Below are 18261 nucleotides of genomic sequence, written 5' to 3'. Positions count from 1 at the left end.
CGCCAAGGAGTCCAGCGATATTATTCAGACAACTGTCAGCAATATAAGGAACCAAATTAAAAATCTAGCACCAACTGTAATCACACTTAATGAAGAAAAAAATGTGATGGTTCGACATGAATTCTTTCTGACTATGATAGATGGAAAAGTTTTGAATGAACTAACAAGCACGAAATCTACACTATCATGTCCAATCTGCAAAAGAACCCAAAAAAATTTTCAAAAAGAAGCAGACGATTTAGCTGAAGCAGATGAAAGAAACTACGAGTTTGGAATTTCGCCTTTACACGCTAGAATAAGATGCATGGACTTTGTACTTAAACTAGCATATGGACTTAACCAAGAAAACGAGGCCACCGACAAGAAGGAAGCCGAAAAAAGAAGAAAACTGGAGATACAAAAGGAATTTAGGGAGCAGCTTGGGTTAATTATTGATACCCCAAAACAAGGATTCGGTAATACAAATGATGGAAACACTTCAAGAAGATTTTTCGAAAATCCAGGAGTTACATCAGCTATAACCCGTGTAGACGAAGAACTTTTGAAGAAACTGCAAGTGATTTTGAATGCACTATCATCTATGGAATCTATAAATATAGATAAATTTAAGGAGTATACAAAAAGCACTTCGGATCTTTTAAAATCCAAATATAGTCACAAAATCTTGACCCCAACACTTCACAAGATTCTGGACCACGGTGGAGAACTAATTAGCCATCAAGTTCTACCAATAGGGGAACTTTCAGAGGAAGCACAGGAAGCAAGGAATAAAGATTACAAGCGATATCGATACTCTAATACTTGCAAGGTTTCAAGGAAACGACAAAATGAAGATTTATTTAATATGCTATCCATATCATCAGATCCACTTGTTTCATCTTTAAGACACGCCAGATCCCACAAAGAGCTTAAAAAAAGCTACTGTCCAGAGCTGATTAGTCTATTAAATATTAAAAGTGATGATGATGGCAGTGAACTTTTTACTGAAAATTTATAATTATTGTTTAAGATATTTTATGTATATATTTTTATTTTATACATTTATACCTATACATATGTTTTCAATTATACTTGATTTTTTTTTAAATTTTTTGGTCCGTTTATTTTTTCCCTTTACTGTTTCACATAAAATATGTCACTTAAAAATGTATAAACCATTATTATTAACCGATTAAAGCAAAAAAAAAAAATTCTTTGCCAAATTTTAGCATCCACTGTTGTGATGAATTTTATTTTAGAACACCCTATAAACACTTAGGGGGTCATCATTTTGTTTTTACCAAAATTTCCAAAATTAAAGACAATTTTTAAAGTTTAACTTCAATTGTTTTTTCTGTAAATTCCGTTTTTTAAGAAAATCTGTTTTTGGCCGATGATTCCGAAACACCCTGTGAAATAATTTTATTGAAATTCATTGGTATAACAGCCCTAGAAATTTCCTTCAAATAAAAAAAAAAATTGTACCGCTAACTCAATCCGTTCAAAAGTTATGATTTTTGCAACGAGATAAGTCATTTTGGACAACAGTGCGGCGCTACTAGTATAGCCTCCAATCCCCAATGATGTGGATTGGCTACTGTACCACACTCTTTACTTAAATGAAAAATCACCTTTTCAAATGGATTATAAACGTTGCAAAAAGGACGCAAAAAAGAAGTGTGCCCAATGCAACTTAAAAATTACCTCTCAAATGAGGAAGAATGCTAAGAAAAATTCTTAGGTTAACCCTGGTAGCCTTAGGGTGAAGTGAAAGTTGGGCTCATAACAAATGTCAAAAAAGAAGAGTTTTTCGAGCCAATTAAGTAGTCCTTTTCTAAGAGCGTATAATAAGTTCTTATAACTTTTAGAATTTAACTTTAAATTGCAATCAACAAACATTTTTTAATCTAACAATATGAAAATAAATGAAGTAAAAAATTTTACCTCGTTCTTCATTCATAACCCACATCCAAATTAAACAAACCTAGTTTTATATGTATTTTACCGCAAAAGAAAAAATATTAGGAAAGGTAAGAAAAGATCTATCAAAAGTTTCAAACTTTTTCATACTTATCGTACCACAGCATAAAAGTAATTCAATTACTTTTGTTACAAAAACACAAAAAAAAAAAACATTCCATAATATAGTTTGACAAGAAGTTCACAAGTTTCAGTTAGAATATTTTCTTTGACGAGGGGCTCAAGGTTTTTTTTTATTAAATTTGTGGATGACCTCTTCAAATCTACTCAATTAGTCAGAGCTTAAAGACAAAGGTTAACGTAAAAGTAAAAACTGCCATCGTAGAAAAAAATAACGATTTCTAATAAATCAAATAAAGACGTTTATGTGTGTAACATGTCCATTCGATTCTATATTATGTACTATAAATGGTCCCCTCATACCCGTAACATATGAATTCACATATAATATATACCTATATTTTATAATTATGTTTTGGCATTTTTGATATTTCATAAAGATTTTTGTATAACCACATTTTTGGTTTTATATGTGAGTAAGGTATATAATATAATTTACCCAAAGATATTGCGTCAGATTCACAGTGGTTTTTAAAATCCAGTTGATTTTATATATTGGGTAATGTAATGTGAATCAAATAAGATAAATTCCAGTTTCAATTAACAACAAATAATTTTAATAATTTTTTATTATTTTTGTTATTTTTTTTTCTTTGTTGTTTAATCAAAATCGTTAGAGCTGTTTTCGAGAAAATTGCAATACTTCGAAAATTTTTTATGCGAGGTACACTTTCAAAGCGATTCATTTGGGAAAAATTGATTTTTTGTCTGAAACTCATAAAAATACAAAATAAAAACAATAAATTAAAAACAAAATTTGCGTATGCCCAATAAGGCCCATCCCTTATTTTTTTGGACCTTATTAGGAACATGCAAGACATTTAAAAGAAAATTATTTAAAACTAACAATCAAACATTTTTTACAAACAAAATTTATAATTTACTCTAAATATAATTTATGCGGGAAAAATAAAAAAATATGCGCTTACTTGCTTGAAATTAGTAAAAAAAAGAACACAAAACACACTACTTTTTATAATTTGGTAGAATTTCACCCCTCGACGAACTTTAATCACCTGGAAGTCCTGACATGAATCGCTTACCTGGCTTTTTTTCCTTTGTATGTGTTCCTACAGGCATGGTTTACATATGCCAAGCAAAAAAGTACCGTTATTTGTTCTTTTCTGTGATTTCTGACCTTATTGGGAACAGGGCCTTATTTGGCCCCCCCAACCTTACTTATCAATAAGTCAATAACTTACAACTAGCTTACTGACTGCCTTTCGGCTTTAAAACTATTTTAATAAAAATATTTGAACTAATACTAATGCCTTTCGGCTTTAAAACTATATTAATACAAATATTTCAATTGTTATTTTTTGCCAGGAAATAATAAAAAAAAATAACTTGGTACCTAAATGGCCTGAAAAAACAGTACTTGAGTCCGATTGAAATTCGGAAAGTACTTGTTATGGCCTAAATAGTGAAAATTTAAAAAATACTTCGAGTATTTCAAAAGGCCACCCTTATTAAAGTTTTAAGTCGTAGATGTAGCATGTAGCTGATGTAGTTGATGTAGTAAGCTCTGAAATAATAGCGCGTTGCACTCCAACTCCGTTGTTCTTGTTCTGTGCAGACTAAAGTAACGACTAAAACACTGCCTCTCAAACACCCGAAACCTTTCCAGTTTAGGTGGGCAACGTATAAACCCAAATTGATTATCCGATATGATTTTTTTTATTCTCAACCCAAAGACTATAAGAAGAAAGGCTGCAGATCTTCTAAATGAATCGTTTATTTCAGAAACAGCATAAGTCCATGAGCACCAACTTTTCAGGAGCAACAAAAAACTGTTTTTTATGTTAAAACTCCACAACACTTCAAATTTAGAGTATGCCGAGTTATACTCTAGCTAAAGACGCATTTAAAAATTTTAATAATATAAACCTTTTTTCAAGTCTGAGCGGGGTTTTAAGCCTTTAAAGTCGGTGGACTTATGTCGTTTCTGAAATAAACGAATTTTTGTTGGTAAAACTTTTGTTTTCATCTAGCTATAGCTTTTAAACCCTGCTTCTGATTTTAATGAATTAAATAGCAGTAGATAGATTAAATGTTTGCCTCTTCATTGATGTATAATTTTAAAGCTTGAGTGTCATGATGGCTGCCAAAATAATTAAAAACTGATAAAATGTCATATATTCAAGAGTTAAACACGCTGCCACCTCGAGGAAATCTGGCTATAACTTTTGAACCCTGAGTTCAATTTTAATGAATTAAATAGATATCGATAGAGTAATTCCTTACCTTTTTAAAGATGTATAACAAAAAGGTGTGCGTTTCAAGATTGCTGCCAAAATAACTTAAAACTGGTACAAAGTCATGTATTTAGCAGTCAAAAATGTTGTCACCGGGTGAAATATTTCCATATATTTTGAACCCTTTTCTTTCAGTTTTCGTATTTGGGGGGGTCTGACATACTTAATTTTTTTCCAGAAGATGAATAACTATACATAAATGAGAAATCTCCAAAAAAAAAAAAATTGGGAAAAATGGACTTATGCTGTTTCTGAAATAAACGATTCAAATATTCGGCATGTAATCAATATAAAGATGATTAATTGTTTCAAAGTCTAATCAAGGTAAACATGCCCTTACTAGGTTGGAGAACGATATTAATTCGAATACTATCTGGAAGTATATTCAAGCCGAAGACTTGGCATATCTTGGTTGAAAGTTGGTCATAACTTTGAATTTCTCTAATTTTCAAAGATTTCGAATATGCCGTTGATAAAAACACCAGCCTTATAAGGTTATTCATTTTCAATACCTATCATTTTTATCACTATTGTTTACACCTTACCTTACGAGTTAAATGTTTATATCTAATCAGAATACACATTTATTTTATTTTTGTGATTCAAATTAAAAACATTGATTCTCCGTTGAAATATATAAAATGTGTCACAAATTGATTATCTTCATTTCGTATATTTATATACCAAAAGAGAGTCCATTAATAAAATTATTCTCTTGCAAAATTTTTCAGCATTTTCTGCTGACAAATTTTATTCAAAATATCAGTCTGTATTGTAAACTTTAGACGAAAAGACTTCTACTAACGCTCTCATCGTAAGTTTGCAATTTTGTATATGTTCTATTAATAAATTTAAATCATAAATATAAATATGTAATAGAAAAACTCTCCGAAATAATAAAAAAAAAAGAAAAATAAATATCGTTTAGAACGTGCGCGAGAATTTAAAAAAGTGTCCTGCTCTGACCCTTTGCATATTGTTTTTTTAGCTTGTTTGCACGCATTTTTCACTTTCATTAGGTTTCTTTTTAAATCAAATATTTGTTTCTTGTGTTTGGAATATTATATTTATTTTGGTCATTTAACAAACAATGACAAAATAATGAACTATGTATTTAAGTAATAATATCTTATCTTATCGCATCCCAAGCCAAAGCCACCCGGCCGCCCGAACACACCTTAGTAACTGCAGCCAAGTAATTTAATGCTTTATCTACCCCGATCGTCAATGACAAATAAAAAAAAATACATTGTTTTTGTTTTGATGATTAATCGAAGATGTTCTTACCTACTTGTTGCGAATTTGCGATTATAAACATTCTAGAAAATCTCACGGATGTTCACCGGAAAATAATTATTACACGAAGTTTGACAATACAAAAGCTTTCAATTCAATAGAGTAGAGAATACACCACATAGTTTTCAATTTTTTTTTTTTTTTGTAATTTAGTGTTGTATTTTTATACGCTACCTATAATGCTTAGAGTACTGCACCGGGCAGTCATCATCTTACACAGTGAATGTTCATTACGCGCATTTTTCAAAGCATTTTTGTTTTCAACTCAATCGAAAATACCCAGTAATAAAGAATAATAATTATATTTATTATGTAAAAAATTAACAAAATATATTTAACGTCCGAAAAGCGTTTTTTTTTCGGATGTGAATATTCAATGGGTCAAACTTTGAGCATTTGCTTGGGGCGTACCTTAATTATTAACGATATAAAAACCTGCAATAATCCAGGTATACCTACATATATAAAAAAAATGGTGTTCTTTTAATATGATTCAACCCAAAAAATGCCTTATCGTTCTTCATCTAGAGTGAATGAATAATAAATTGTGTCAGTAGGAGAGTGACAAAAAAAAAATTATTTAATCATTGGCATTGGACGTTTTCAAGAGAAGAGAAACAAAATGTTAAAAATAGTCATGGAATAATTATTATTATTACGTGTGAATCTGAATTTACGTATAAATATGTTGTATATGTATATTTCTTAATGAAAAAGTTTACACTTTTTTTTTTGTCACATAGTGCATTTGGACTGAAAAATAAAAAAAAAAGAGAAAAGAAATTAAACCAGTTGGTGACGAATATTTAAAATTGTACCTTTAATAAATTATGTGAAATGGATGTTGGCCAAAGTGGAAAATGTTTGACTCAGAAAGTAATCGACATGCAAATTTATTATAGACCCAAATTAATTCATGTAACTGGTAAAATTAGCAAATTTTAAAATTTTTTGTTGTTGTTTATCAATTTAGAAAAAAAAAACTAGGAGAGCTTAGAATTTGTGTATTGTAATTATACTTAAAAAGTTATAATACTATAAAAACTTATAATTTGAAAGTTTAAAAGATTTGAAATCTTAAAAAGGCCAATAGGCCAATACACTTGCGTAAACAAAAAAATACCCTACACAAAAAATAAAAAAATTGAAGACCAAGCTGATTTACCATTATTTGTGTGTTTTAATGTCCAACATTTTGGTTTGTTGTTTAATAGACCTTGAGTCTGTTTTTCATCAAATTATATCAACTACATCAGCTCCCGTTTTGATGTTTAAAGTCTTTGATGTACCTTTTTGGTTTGTTCTCGCGGTGTAATCTTTTTGACATTTTCTCTTTTTCGCTGGATACTTTGGACTCTACCAAGAAGCCATCGAATCTGAAAGCAGAATCATATACAGCCAGCTACAATATAATCTTTGTACTAACAACTATTTCTGCGATTCTTTTAAAACCAAGGAAATATCTTTAGTTTTCAAAACAAGATTTGAGTTACTAAATCACAATGGTAAACCTTATAATGGTAGTTTTGACCAGTTTTGTTCACTATGTAACACCAAGTCCAAAGAAGACTGTTTCCATTTCATAAGTTTATGTCCAATTTTGAAACACCAAAGATTTGCCTACTTTTGAAAAAGTTCACTTTCGATGCAAGAGACAGTTCAAATACTAAATGGATCAGACTTGAAAAAACTTATCAACTACTTACCAAAAGGAATTCGAAAAATTCAGAAAACTAATAATGTCGAAATATGCATAAACTCGTATTTGATATTTAAGTTTATACATATATGGAAATACAAATTTTCACTGATTTTTAAAAATAATGTATAATAATTAAACACCAAATTATTAAAGCTGATGGTCCAGCTGACGGCAAAGCCAAAGCTTATAAATTCAAATATGTTTTGTAAAAAATATTGTTAATTGTAAATAAATGAATTTCTTTACTTGCTTACTTTCTTGCTCTACCAAGAATACATATTAACTTTTTGAAAATAGTATATAGATTAATGAACAAGTTACTCATAGTGAGTTTCAAATGAAAGAGTAATTTTTTGATTACAATGATACAATAGATACAATGTTGTAATTATTTGATAGCCTGGAGAGTCACTCACTAAAGAATGCAAAAGTGAACGAAAGGGAGAAGTACCCACGCAATTTTTGAAGGTGGTGAATTTACTTCTTTCCGCTTAGTCTTGTACAACCACGTACGCAGCATAACTCTTGAGGTAGGGTTGGTATTTACACTTCTACGTATACCTATTTATAAAATTATTCTAAACTCTTGCCATTCAATATTTGGTTTCAATAAAAATAAGGAAAATCATATCAAGATTAGCATGTGGAAACCTATAAAGGTACATTCATATTAGATATTCGAAAATACACTTCGTTCCAAATGAATAAGTACACAAATTTCCAAATTTCGACGATAATTTTTTCACAACAAAAATCTAAGCAATTGATTTAGCCTTTTTAGTGTCTCTATGCAAATTAACAAAATGGGGTATTTTGTAAAAGTCTGATATAACAAAAGTGAATTGAATTTACTTACTTAGTTACATACATATTTGACTAAAAACCGAATTGGGGAAACCATTGAGTCAGGCGATTAAGAACTAGCCCAATATCTCACTACACCATGGTAAATTCTTGTTACTATATGTCCGATGTTTTGGTCATTACATTAATTATCTTTTCAGATTTGGCACAGAAAAAATGTTCAAGATCAGTTAAGATCGATATACTATGCCCAGTTTATTTGCAATTTTTCTATTTTTTAACATATATTGCAAAATATAAGATCCATACATTTTAGTCTATAAATGAATCATTTATTTGCAAAACATGATAAGTCCATGATTTTAAATTTTTCAGGAGAAGAAAAAAACGTTCTATTTTCTTTTGATATGCGTAGAAAAATTTATAAAAAATATATTCTGTAGAACTCTTGCCTAGCTACAAAATACCGTTTCGTTTTTAATTTTTGAAGCGATAGCTCAAAAGATAAAAAATAAAAACGCTTTTGGACTTATCATACTTTGAAAATAAACGGATGTGATATTAGTTTTTAAATGGATATGCAATTTTGCTTTTAGCCCCAGTCTATCAAACAATTGTATTTGATAATAAAATACAATGTCCGGACTGCTTATTTAACTTTAAAGTAGCTTTAAACTTAAGACTTTCAGCCATTAATCTAATATACCATTTACACAAAAAGAAGCTGTTGTTTATTTTCAAAAGATGATAAGTCCGGGACTTATTCTGTTTTTGATACTAAAAAAATATTTCGCGTAGCTGTAAAATCGGATATGGATGGAGTAGATACTTCATATTTTAAAGACAGACGTGGTTATCCCTGGAGTACAAATTTAGTCAAAAAAACGAATTTTGAAAAAAAGTGGACTTATCATGTTTTGCAAATAAATGATTCAAATATTAGAAAAAAGGATTCTCGAATATTCCTTTCTAAGATATTACGGCCATTTTTGACTGTTAAATTTCGAGTTATATAGCGGTATAGTAGTTTATTTCCTTGCATGTTATAAAAATTCTTTTTTAACTATAATTTCGAGCCTCACAGCGATGGTCTTACCACAGATCGCCAAACTAATTTTTCAATTTCCTTGACATTTGGTCCGCAAATACTTCCGCTGTTGGCGTAGATGTAGCTTTTTAATTTCCATCCATTTTGCGAGGATTTGAGACGTTGAGCACTAACTTTCTTCCTTTTTTTATTCTTTATCTCTAAGAACTGGTAGCACTTGTGAAAATTCCTAATTGAAAGCTTGTTGTTTTGCAGTCTCTTATTTTATTCTGCAATAATAATAATTATTTAATAATTAAAAACAGGTCAGTTCCTTTGTACGAAAATACAAATTAGGATGCTTTTAAGAATATGAAACATGGAATTGAAAAATGCTGTACCTATTATGTAGGGACGAAGTGTATGTTTGATATAAACCTTCTTTAAATATATCAATACTATTTAATGGTTGATTACATTCATCCCTTATAAGCAGTGGAATCCTGCAAAGAACACAAACCTAATATGAATATAATATTTCTACTCTACTTTCCCATTCCCTTGAGCATATAAATTGTGGGTTAAAATTTTGTCAAAAAGGTTAAGTGGTTTAATAACATAAAACTATTTCAAGAGAATGTTTTCAACATTGCCTTCTTAATGGATAAGATACTATTGATTGAAATACCAAATAAGATTTTAGTTCAGCAATATTAATTCAATCAATTTTGTTCATCTAATTTAATATGTTCAAAAATTCTTATACACATTTGAAAATGCCAATGGTTTGTTTTTTTCTAATGAAATTGATAAGATATTCTTTCGGAGCATACGTTATTCGTATACAAAGAAGGACAACACAACACAATCCACAGAAAGGACACCAAAACAAAATACACATGAGCATTCAAAATGTGAAATATTAAAAAAAGGTTTATCATATATGCAAAACCTTGTTGATTTTGAATATTTGTTCATATTATCACTTTCCATCACTAAATGATTTGAACGTGTTTTGAATTCAATTAACTCAATTTTCATTTTTAACAATTCTTCAACAAATAATATTAGATGTCCGTGTTAAATTGTCTCAATACAATGCAAATAAAGTTAACTATATGTATTCCTTTGACAAAGTTGTAAAAATGAATCATGGATACGACCCAAAGTTTTTAATGTGATGTGACTACGTAGGTTTTTATAAATTAATGAAAAAATGAGCACTAAGCAAAGCTTAGTGACATCGATACAATAGCCTTTTTCTGTTCTTTTTGGGCGATATTTAATTCTTGGTTTAATTTTTAGATTGAAAATTCTCCAAACAAAATTACCAAAATTACAAATTAGATTCTACGACTCGATTCGTTATGAATGAGTTTTCTAGGTTTCGAGAAAATTTCAGACTGTAATATATTAAACAATGTATCCTCATTCAATCTGTAATTGTATAAATCGACGTACTTTACCCCTCGGAAGAAACCAAATAAAACACTAATAAAATCTGTCAGATTTCTGAATTATGAAGATTCTTATATACGCCTTCCATAAATCAGCTTAACGATATCGTCTGAAAATTACTTTCGTCTTCAATTCCTTACTAATCGTCAAAACGATTGTGTTCGAGAGATTGCACTGATTTGTGGTTTTTCAAGACCTTAAAAGCTTTAGCCTACCTAAAAATTCACTCATGTCACTCCGTAGTATTAAGTTAACCAATGTTCTGTAAAGCACTAAAGTTTTATATTTTCACGTTATTTTATTGTAAATTCTTAGTTTTCGTTTTGTTTGTTAAAATATTCTTTGAAATTTAACCGAATCACGCATGATTATAACTACATCCTTTAAATAGTTTATTTTACACCAAGAATAATAATGAAATTGCACTTACCCACCAAATTTTAGCTGTTAATAATTAACTAACCCAATTTTTTCTACTTTGACCTAATTTTATTATTTGAATTGAACATTTTTGCATTTTAATTGAAGAACATGATTAATTAAGTATTAGTTGCTTGCTTAAATAAGAGCAACTTTAGCTGCCCTGAAAATATCTTCTCCTGAAATGTATTTGGCTGTCATATATCTCTCTAAAAACAAGTACATACTTCATTAAAACTCCCCTACAATAATTATTTTATTGATTTATTTCTTGTTGTTTCTTAATTAATTTGAATCAGGTTTAGGGTCAGTTGTGAAAACACAAGCTGAAACTCCATTAATGCGTCAAAAAGTGTATTAATTGGTATTAAACCTTAGTCAAATTTTAAACTATTTCGCCTGGGTTGCCTTTCATGACTTTAACCGTTTATTTGAAAGTAAATTCCAATTACCAAAACTAAAAGAAAACGGATAAAAATATTGAACTTTGATAGTCTTTTGTTGTGTTTATTTCTGCATGTAGTTTAATTTAAAAAATATTTGAAAATACATTTTAACTAATATTACATTTTTTTTTGTTTTTAATCCACTTTTCAGAGTGCGACCCAGATTTCCGACCTTCGGTAACAGCGGATCTTGAAAGTTTACTCAATCGTTTGGAACATCTCGTTGAACGTTTAGAACGATCAGTATCAGCACGTGAGCTACAAATAGCAAATCAAACGTTTGATTCCGTTCTCGAAAAGAAACGTGCCAGTTTTGATTTGGAATCCACAGAATTACCTCCAATACCAAATCCTGAACTTGAAACTAACTCCCCACAGGACAAATCACAGAATCTTAACGCACGCATTGAACGAATTGAGTCTTCCCTTAATAAGTTCAACGATAGCTTTAGCAAAGAAAACGAGAACGATATTGACGGTAGTTTAGAAAATATTCCAACAACAGTACTCGAAGAGTTCCTACCAGACGATAATCAGGATTCACCTTTGCCGCCACCTCCGCCGCCAATAAGTGAAAGTATGAGTGTATTAGGCTATCAAGATATTGTCCAAGGACCATTGAGTCAATATTTGGCTCTGTCGCAAAAGATTGGTGGAGATGTTGCAACACATGCCAAACTTGTCAAGGCTGCATTTGAGTAAGTATTATATTACAACTTGTTGTTGAAGAAATGTTTAATATTTTTCGTTTGGTTTTGATAGTGCCCAAACTCAATATGTTATGCTGGCGACTGAGAGTGCAAAGCCTTCGCAGGATAAGCAAATGGAATTGCTGAAACCAACATCAGATCAAATTTCCGCTATTCAAAGTTTCAGGGAGAAAAATCGTGCATCGCCGTTCTTCAATCACTTGTCGGCAATAAGTGAAAGTATTCCAGCGCTCGGTTGGGTTTGTGTTGTAAGTAATATATTCAAAACTATTTTAATATTTTAAAAGTTCTTAACTGAGGTATGAGTTGTTTATTTCTTTTCCTTGTTTTTGACGATTTTCATGATTACTCTGCCTTAAGGTTTTACATGTAGACGTGGAGCTTTCATAGTTGCCGTGAAAAATGTTCTTGAACAAATTCAGCCATTTAAATCAATACAACAGAACTTTTGTCTTTAATATGAGCCTGAAAACCATTTGACTAGACTATTAAAAGAACAATCGTATGTACATTTCATGCCAAATTTATAAGTCAACCTTCACATTTCGAAGAAAAATAAAATATAAAATCAATTTAAATTGAAAAATATTTCTGTAGTGTTTCGTATAAACATGATCACTGCCTAACTGCCTTGCTGCCGACATTTTGCCTCCATTTTTGTCAAATTCTTTATAACCTCGGTCAAAAGTATCATTAAACAAAATAAACGATTTCAAGGTATTGACAGCCTAATGTGCATCTTATACTTTCAGTTGAATTTGTCATCAATCTCCACGTTTTCATTTTGAACAGAATAAATAACTTGTTCCTCAGTTAAAAACTGCAGTCACAATTTTGTTGTCCACATTAACCAAATTTTCCAAAGTGCATAAATCCAAAACTTTTTCACCGAGGGCCAATTGTCTTTTTCCTTGAACTAAGTTTCGATTGAATTATCAAGTTCTTTTGGGATAAATCTACGATGCTCAAGTTAATTTTTGATAGTTGTCAATGACACCCTCTCCCAAACTCTGGAAATCAGTAGAGTACTTGAAGTTTAGTACTTGAAGCCTTCTGTAGTGATTTGATAGTACCCTGATCCATTGGTTGTAAAACAAATGGGGCATTTCACGTGAAACCAGCAGCGAAAAATGTGGTGGGTCGCCAAATTTGTTCATATTTGGTATATGTATTCCTCAATCGAATTAAAAAATACATGTGGAAGGATTTTGAATTTTAAGCCTTGATAGCGGAGTTATGGGCTTCTAAAGTTTTGGAAAAATGTGGGAAGAGTTTATTTGAAAAATTTATATAAATTAAACGAAGGGGTAACAAAATTATTTTAATGATGGATCATATGCAAAATTAGACGTGCTTTTCAAATATGAAATCTAAACCGGAAATAGATTTATTTTTTCGAGAGAAAACCGGAAGTTTGCACTTCAAATCCAAATTTAAGAAACTTCGACCATTTTGATATTTTTTTAAATAGTCTTAAAATAAAGCTTATACAATTTAGAAACTACATGCCAAATTTCAGAGTGGGATTTCAAGTCGTTTAGAAGATACATAGGTTTTAGTGAGGGGTCTTCGTGCATGTAAAACCGGAAGTACCCAGTTTTCTCTGCTCTGACCCAGCAGTTTGTACCACCCCCAAATTTTTTTTTGCCCATTCGATAGAGCATTGGCTGAATATCATTACCCTGATTTTTCGCACTCGCGAAATTCACCTTTCAGCCGCCATCTTGGATTTTAGTTTTTGTTGAATATCTCGATTTCTATTTATCCTACATAAAAGTTGTGTATACAAGTAACGTAGGAAATGAAATTTCGCGTCTTTTATGTTAAGAAAACTTTTTCGATATTCTTAATATTAAAAAAGTTGCAAGCCAAAAAAGAAAAAAAAAAACGAAAAAAATGACAATTTTAAAGTTTTGAGCACTTTTTATCAAAATTATGAAAAAACCTTCCGAGAAAAGATTATTCACCTTAAAATTCTCTACAACTCTCCTATACAACTTTTTCTTGTAACGCTATAAACACAAACGTTATTAAACTTTTTTTGTTAAAAAATGCTCTTCTTTGTTTGTGTTTTTATCTTTACTTTTTTCTTAATTTTTTTTTTACCAAATATTGAATTTTAAATGATTTGTAAGTATTTTAGAAAATTCAGGACCTTTTTTCATAATTTTGATAAAAAGTGCTCAAAACTTTAAAATTGTCATTTTTTTCGTTTTTTTTTTTCTTTTTTGGCTTGCAACTTTTTTAATATTAAGAATATCGAAAAAGTTTTCTTAACATAAAAGACGCGAAATTTCATTTCCTACGTTTCTTGTATACACAACTTTTATGTAGGATAAATAGAAATCGAGATATTCAACAAAAACTAAAATCCAAGATGGCGGCTGAAAGGTGAATTTCGCGAGTGCGAAAAATCAGGGTAATGATATTCAGCCAATGCTCTATCGAATGGGCAAAAAAAAATTTGGGGGTGGTACAAACTGCTGTGTCAGAGCAGAGAAAACTGGGTACTTCCGGTTTTACATGCACGAAGACCCCTCACTAAAACCTATGTATCTTCTAAACGACTTGAAATCCCACTCTGAAATTTGGCATGTAGTTTCTAAATTGTAAAAGCTTTATTTTAAGACTATTTAAAAAAATATCAAAATGGTCGAAGTTTCTTAAATTTGGATTTGAAGTGCCAACTTCCGGTTTTCTCTCGAAAAAATAAATCTATTTCCGGTTTAGATTTCATATTTGAAAAGCACGTCTAATTTTGCATATGATCCATCAATAAAATAATTTTGTTACCTCTTCGTTTAATTTATATAAATTTTTCAAATAAACTCTTCCCACATTTTTCCAAAACTTTAGAAGCCCATAACTCCGCTATCAAGGCTTAAAATTCAAAATCCTTCCAGATGTATTTTTTAATTCGATTGAGGAATACATATACCAAATATGAACAAATTTGACGACCCACGACATTTTTAGCTGCTGGTTTCACGTGAAATGCCCCAAATGTAGTATTAGGTGGCAAAAATACAAGCTTCATGGAAAAAGACCATAATTGGATGGCAGGACAAATTGTCTACTAACAACAGAATTGTTTCCTTTCGTTTTGTCTGTTGCCTTGTTGCTTCTGTTGCTGTGACGACAGACTTTCTGTGTATATCTATCTTAATTTCTTAAATTTTTTTCGAATGTCTCTTAATTCATCAAGGCTCGTTTAAAGGACTCATATAATGATGGCAGTTTCTTGATATTTTAAAGTACCTGGAGTAATTTTGGTATTACAATAACCAACAACTTTTGTTTAGCAGTTGCGTTCATATTTTATACAGTAAAAAAGGCGAAAAAAGGGGTGCATTAACTTGTTTCATTTTTTAGTTGCTGAATCAATTAAAGCCTAGTACATACTTGTGAAGCAATTCGTGAAGTGAACTCATACAATTTTGTTTTGTTTTCAATTTTCAAATTAATTTTGTTTCACGAGTTAAAGAGATTCCCGTACATTTTGCACTTGAACTACTTCACGCCCTGAAGCAAAACTCTCCAACTCTTTTTTTAACCAGGAAGGTTCACAAGAACGTTCACGGGTGATTATACCTAAACAAAAAATGTATGGATTCACTTCACGACTTGCTTCACAAGTATGTACTAGGCTTAAGCAGACTTTGGATTTGGACCATTCTTACTTTTGGAGTTTCCTGTGTTTCTTTTGATATAGTCATCATCAATACCAATTCCATGCAACTTAACAAAGACAAAACGTTAGAATTGCACAGGCAAATTAAAACTTGGCCTTATAGAAGTGGCTATTCCTTGTTTTAGTTTTGAAGATAGAGATGATTGGAGATGAAGAAAAACACTAAAACACACAAAAAAAATTAAAACTTAAAGCAGACATAGTTTTACTAAAAAATTGCTCTTCTTTTATTTTAGTCCCCAACACCTGGACCTCATGTCAAAGAAATGAACGATGCCGGTCAATTCTACACCAATCGTGTTTTAAAAGATTGGAAAGAGAAAGATCCCACCCACGTTGAATGGGCCCGAGCATGGGTTCAAACACTCACCGAACTACAACAGTATATCAAACAGTATCATACCACCGGTCTTGTTTGGTCTGGAAAAGGAGCACCAGCTGGTGTTCCTCCTCCACCACCATCAATGGCTGGTTGCCCACCACCACCACCACCTCCTGCATTTGATTTGGCTGCCATGTCTCTAAACGATGGATCTGGTGATGAGCGTAGTGCGCTTTTTGCAGAGATCAATCAAGGAGAGAATATTACTAGAAGTATGAAATAACTTTTATTGGTTGTCAAAACAAAAATTGTATCGTACTTTCTTTTTAGATTTGAAGAAGGTTACTGCTGATATGCAAACTCATAAAAATCCAACTCTGCGTACAGGACCGGCACCCTTCAAGGCTCCACAACATGGAGAGAAACCAGCGGTTCCCCCTAAGACTGTCACCAAGGAACCTGTATTTAATCGTGATGGCAAAAAATGGATCATTGTAATAATACATTTTAAATTTTATAAATTCTGTAAAAGTCTTAACAATCTTTTGAATTATCAGGAACACCAAAAATCAAATCCAAATTTGTTGGTTGAAAACGCTGAAATGAACAATGTCGTTTATATGTTCAAGTGTGAAAATTCAACTCTGACTGTCAAGGGTAAGGTGAATAATGTAGTGATGGATTCTTGCAAGAAGTGCTGTTTACTCTTTGACTCTGTAGTTTCGTCAATTGAGTTTGTCAATTGTCAAAGCGTTCAAATGCAGGTAAGCAATAGAATTGTTTTTTTTTTGTAAGATTTCAAATTTAATAAAAATTTATTTAAAGGTTCTTGGAAACGTTCCAACTGTGTCAATTGATAAGACCGATGGTTGCCAAATGTATTTATCTAAGGATTCTCTAGGTGTTGCAATTATTAGCTCGAAATCTTCCGAAATGAATGTTTCTATTCCCATGGCTAATGGAGATTTTGTAAGTTTAATATCTTTTTCTCTAAAAATAATGAGTTTAATCATTTTTAATTTGTATTAAGATGGAGCAAGCACTGCCCGAGCAATTTAGGACAACAATCAAAGGAAATACTCTTCAAACTGTTTGCGTTGACAGCCTTGGTTAAATTTTTTAATCATATCCAACGCACAATACCAAATCAACTGAGTAGCAACCACCCCCACAACAACAACCGCCAAACGTTGAGAGAACACATTTTTTTTAGATATCATCAAATTCAAATCATAATAATACTATAAACTAAAATATATATTAATAATTAATACTGTAAAGAAAAAATTTTCTACTAATTGTATGCGTGAAGTAAAAGTTATAAAAAAAGCCATTTGGCTGAAAAAGTAGCACAATGTTCAGACAAAATTTATTCAAAAAGTATTTTAATTAAAATCAAGTAAGTAATGAGAATTTACATACGAATCAAGATTTTATCAATAATATTTAATGACATTATATTTATTATTAGCTAAACGTATTCCTTTTTTTTTTAATTTATGAAACAAAATTTTTGTTTGTATTGTTTTTTTTTTAATAATCACCGAAGTAAAATGTTGTAACTTTCAAAAATAGATCAAAAGAAATATAAATTTAGAGTTTAAAAAAAAGTCAAAATTTTAAGGTCCTTGTATGGAATTAATGCAAAAAGTAGACAAAATAAGTAAAATATAATAAATAAAACCAATTTATACGTGAAACAGTTTTTTTTTTAATTTAAAATAAAATAACATAATGAAAAATCACCTAGTAGGACACAGGTTGTTTGAAGGTTGTTTTCCTCGAAAGTTCTTGCACTTTTGTACTAGATTTGAACAGTGCTAATATCATCCAAGTCGGGCAGAAAGAACTGAAAAGAGTGCGTATATATGCAAAGCCATGGAAGCTATTTGCCCGAAGTGTTATTCCATAAATAGCCCTATCCTATGTAGGCTGAATTCATTAACGCGTGATGCTTTTTCATCCAAAATATTTTTGTTGCAAAGTTGATGCTTTGTAGGTAAGGTAGTGGATTCGTTCCATACAAAAAGTTTTGATGTTAAACATGAAAC

General features: G+C 30.7%; 1 protein-coding gene across 3 annotated transcripts in view; it reads left to right on the top strand.

The window, feature by feature from the left end:
- LOC129920682 (adenylyl cyclase-associated protein 1) overlaps nt 1-17559 on the top strand; it is a 34303-nt gene extending 16744 nt beyond the window's left edge. Inside the window, exons 1-8 of one of the 3 annotated variants that reach the window (XM_056002170.1) lie at nt 5795-5912; nt 11639-12185; nt 12250-12445; nt 16125-16482; nt 16541-16704; nt 16768-16974; nt 17036-17179; nt 17241-17559. In XM_056002170.1, coding sequence (XP_055858145.1) covers nt 5810-5912; nt 11639-12185; nt 12250-12445; nt 16125-16482; nt 16541-16704; nt 16768-16974; nt 17036-17179; nt 17241-17324 — 1803 coding nt within the window. In that variant the 5' untranslated portion in view covers nt 5795-5809 and the 3' untranslated portion in view covers nt 17325-17559. The other 2 variants (XM_056002177.1, XM_056002161.1) reach the window with 2 other exon arrangements.
- Nucleotides 17560-18261: the final 702 nt, after the last annotated feature.

Source organism: Episyrphus balteatus, chromosome 1 (assembly GCF_945859705.1).
Source record: "Episyrphus balteatus chromosome 1, idEpiBalt1.1, whole genome shotgun sequence".
Taxonomy (NCBI): Eukaryota; Metazoa; Arthropoda; class Insecta; order Diptera; family Syrphidae; genus Episyrphus; species Episyrphus balteatus.
This window is presented reverse-complemented; position numbering and strand designations above follow the sequence as displayed.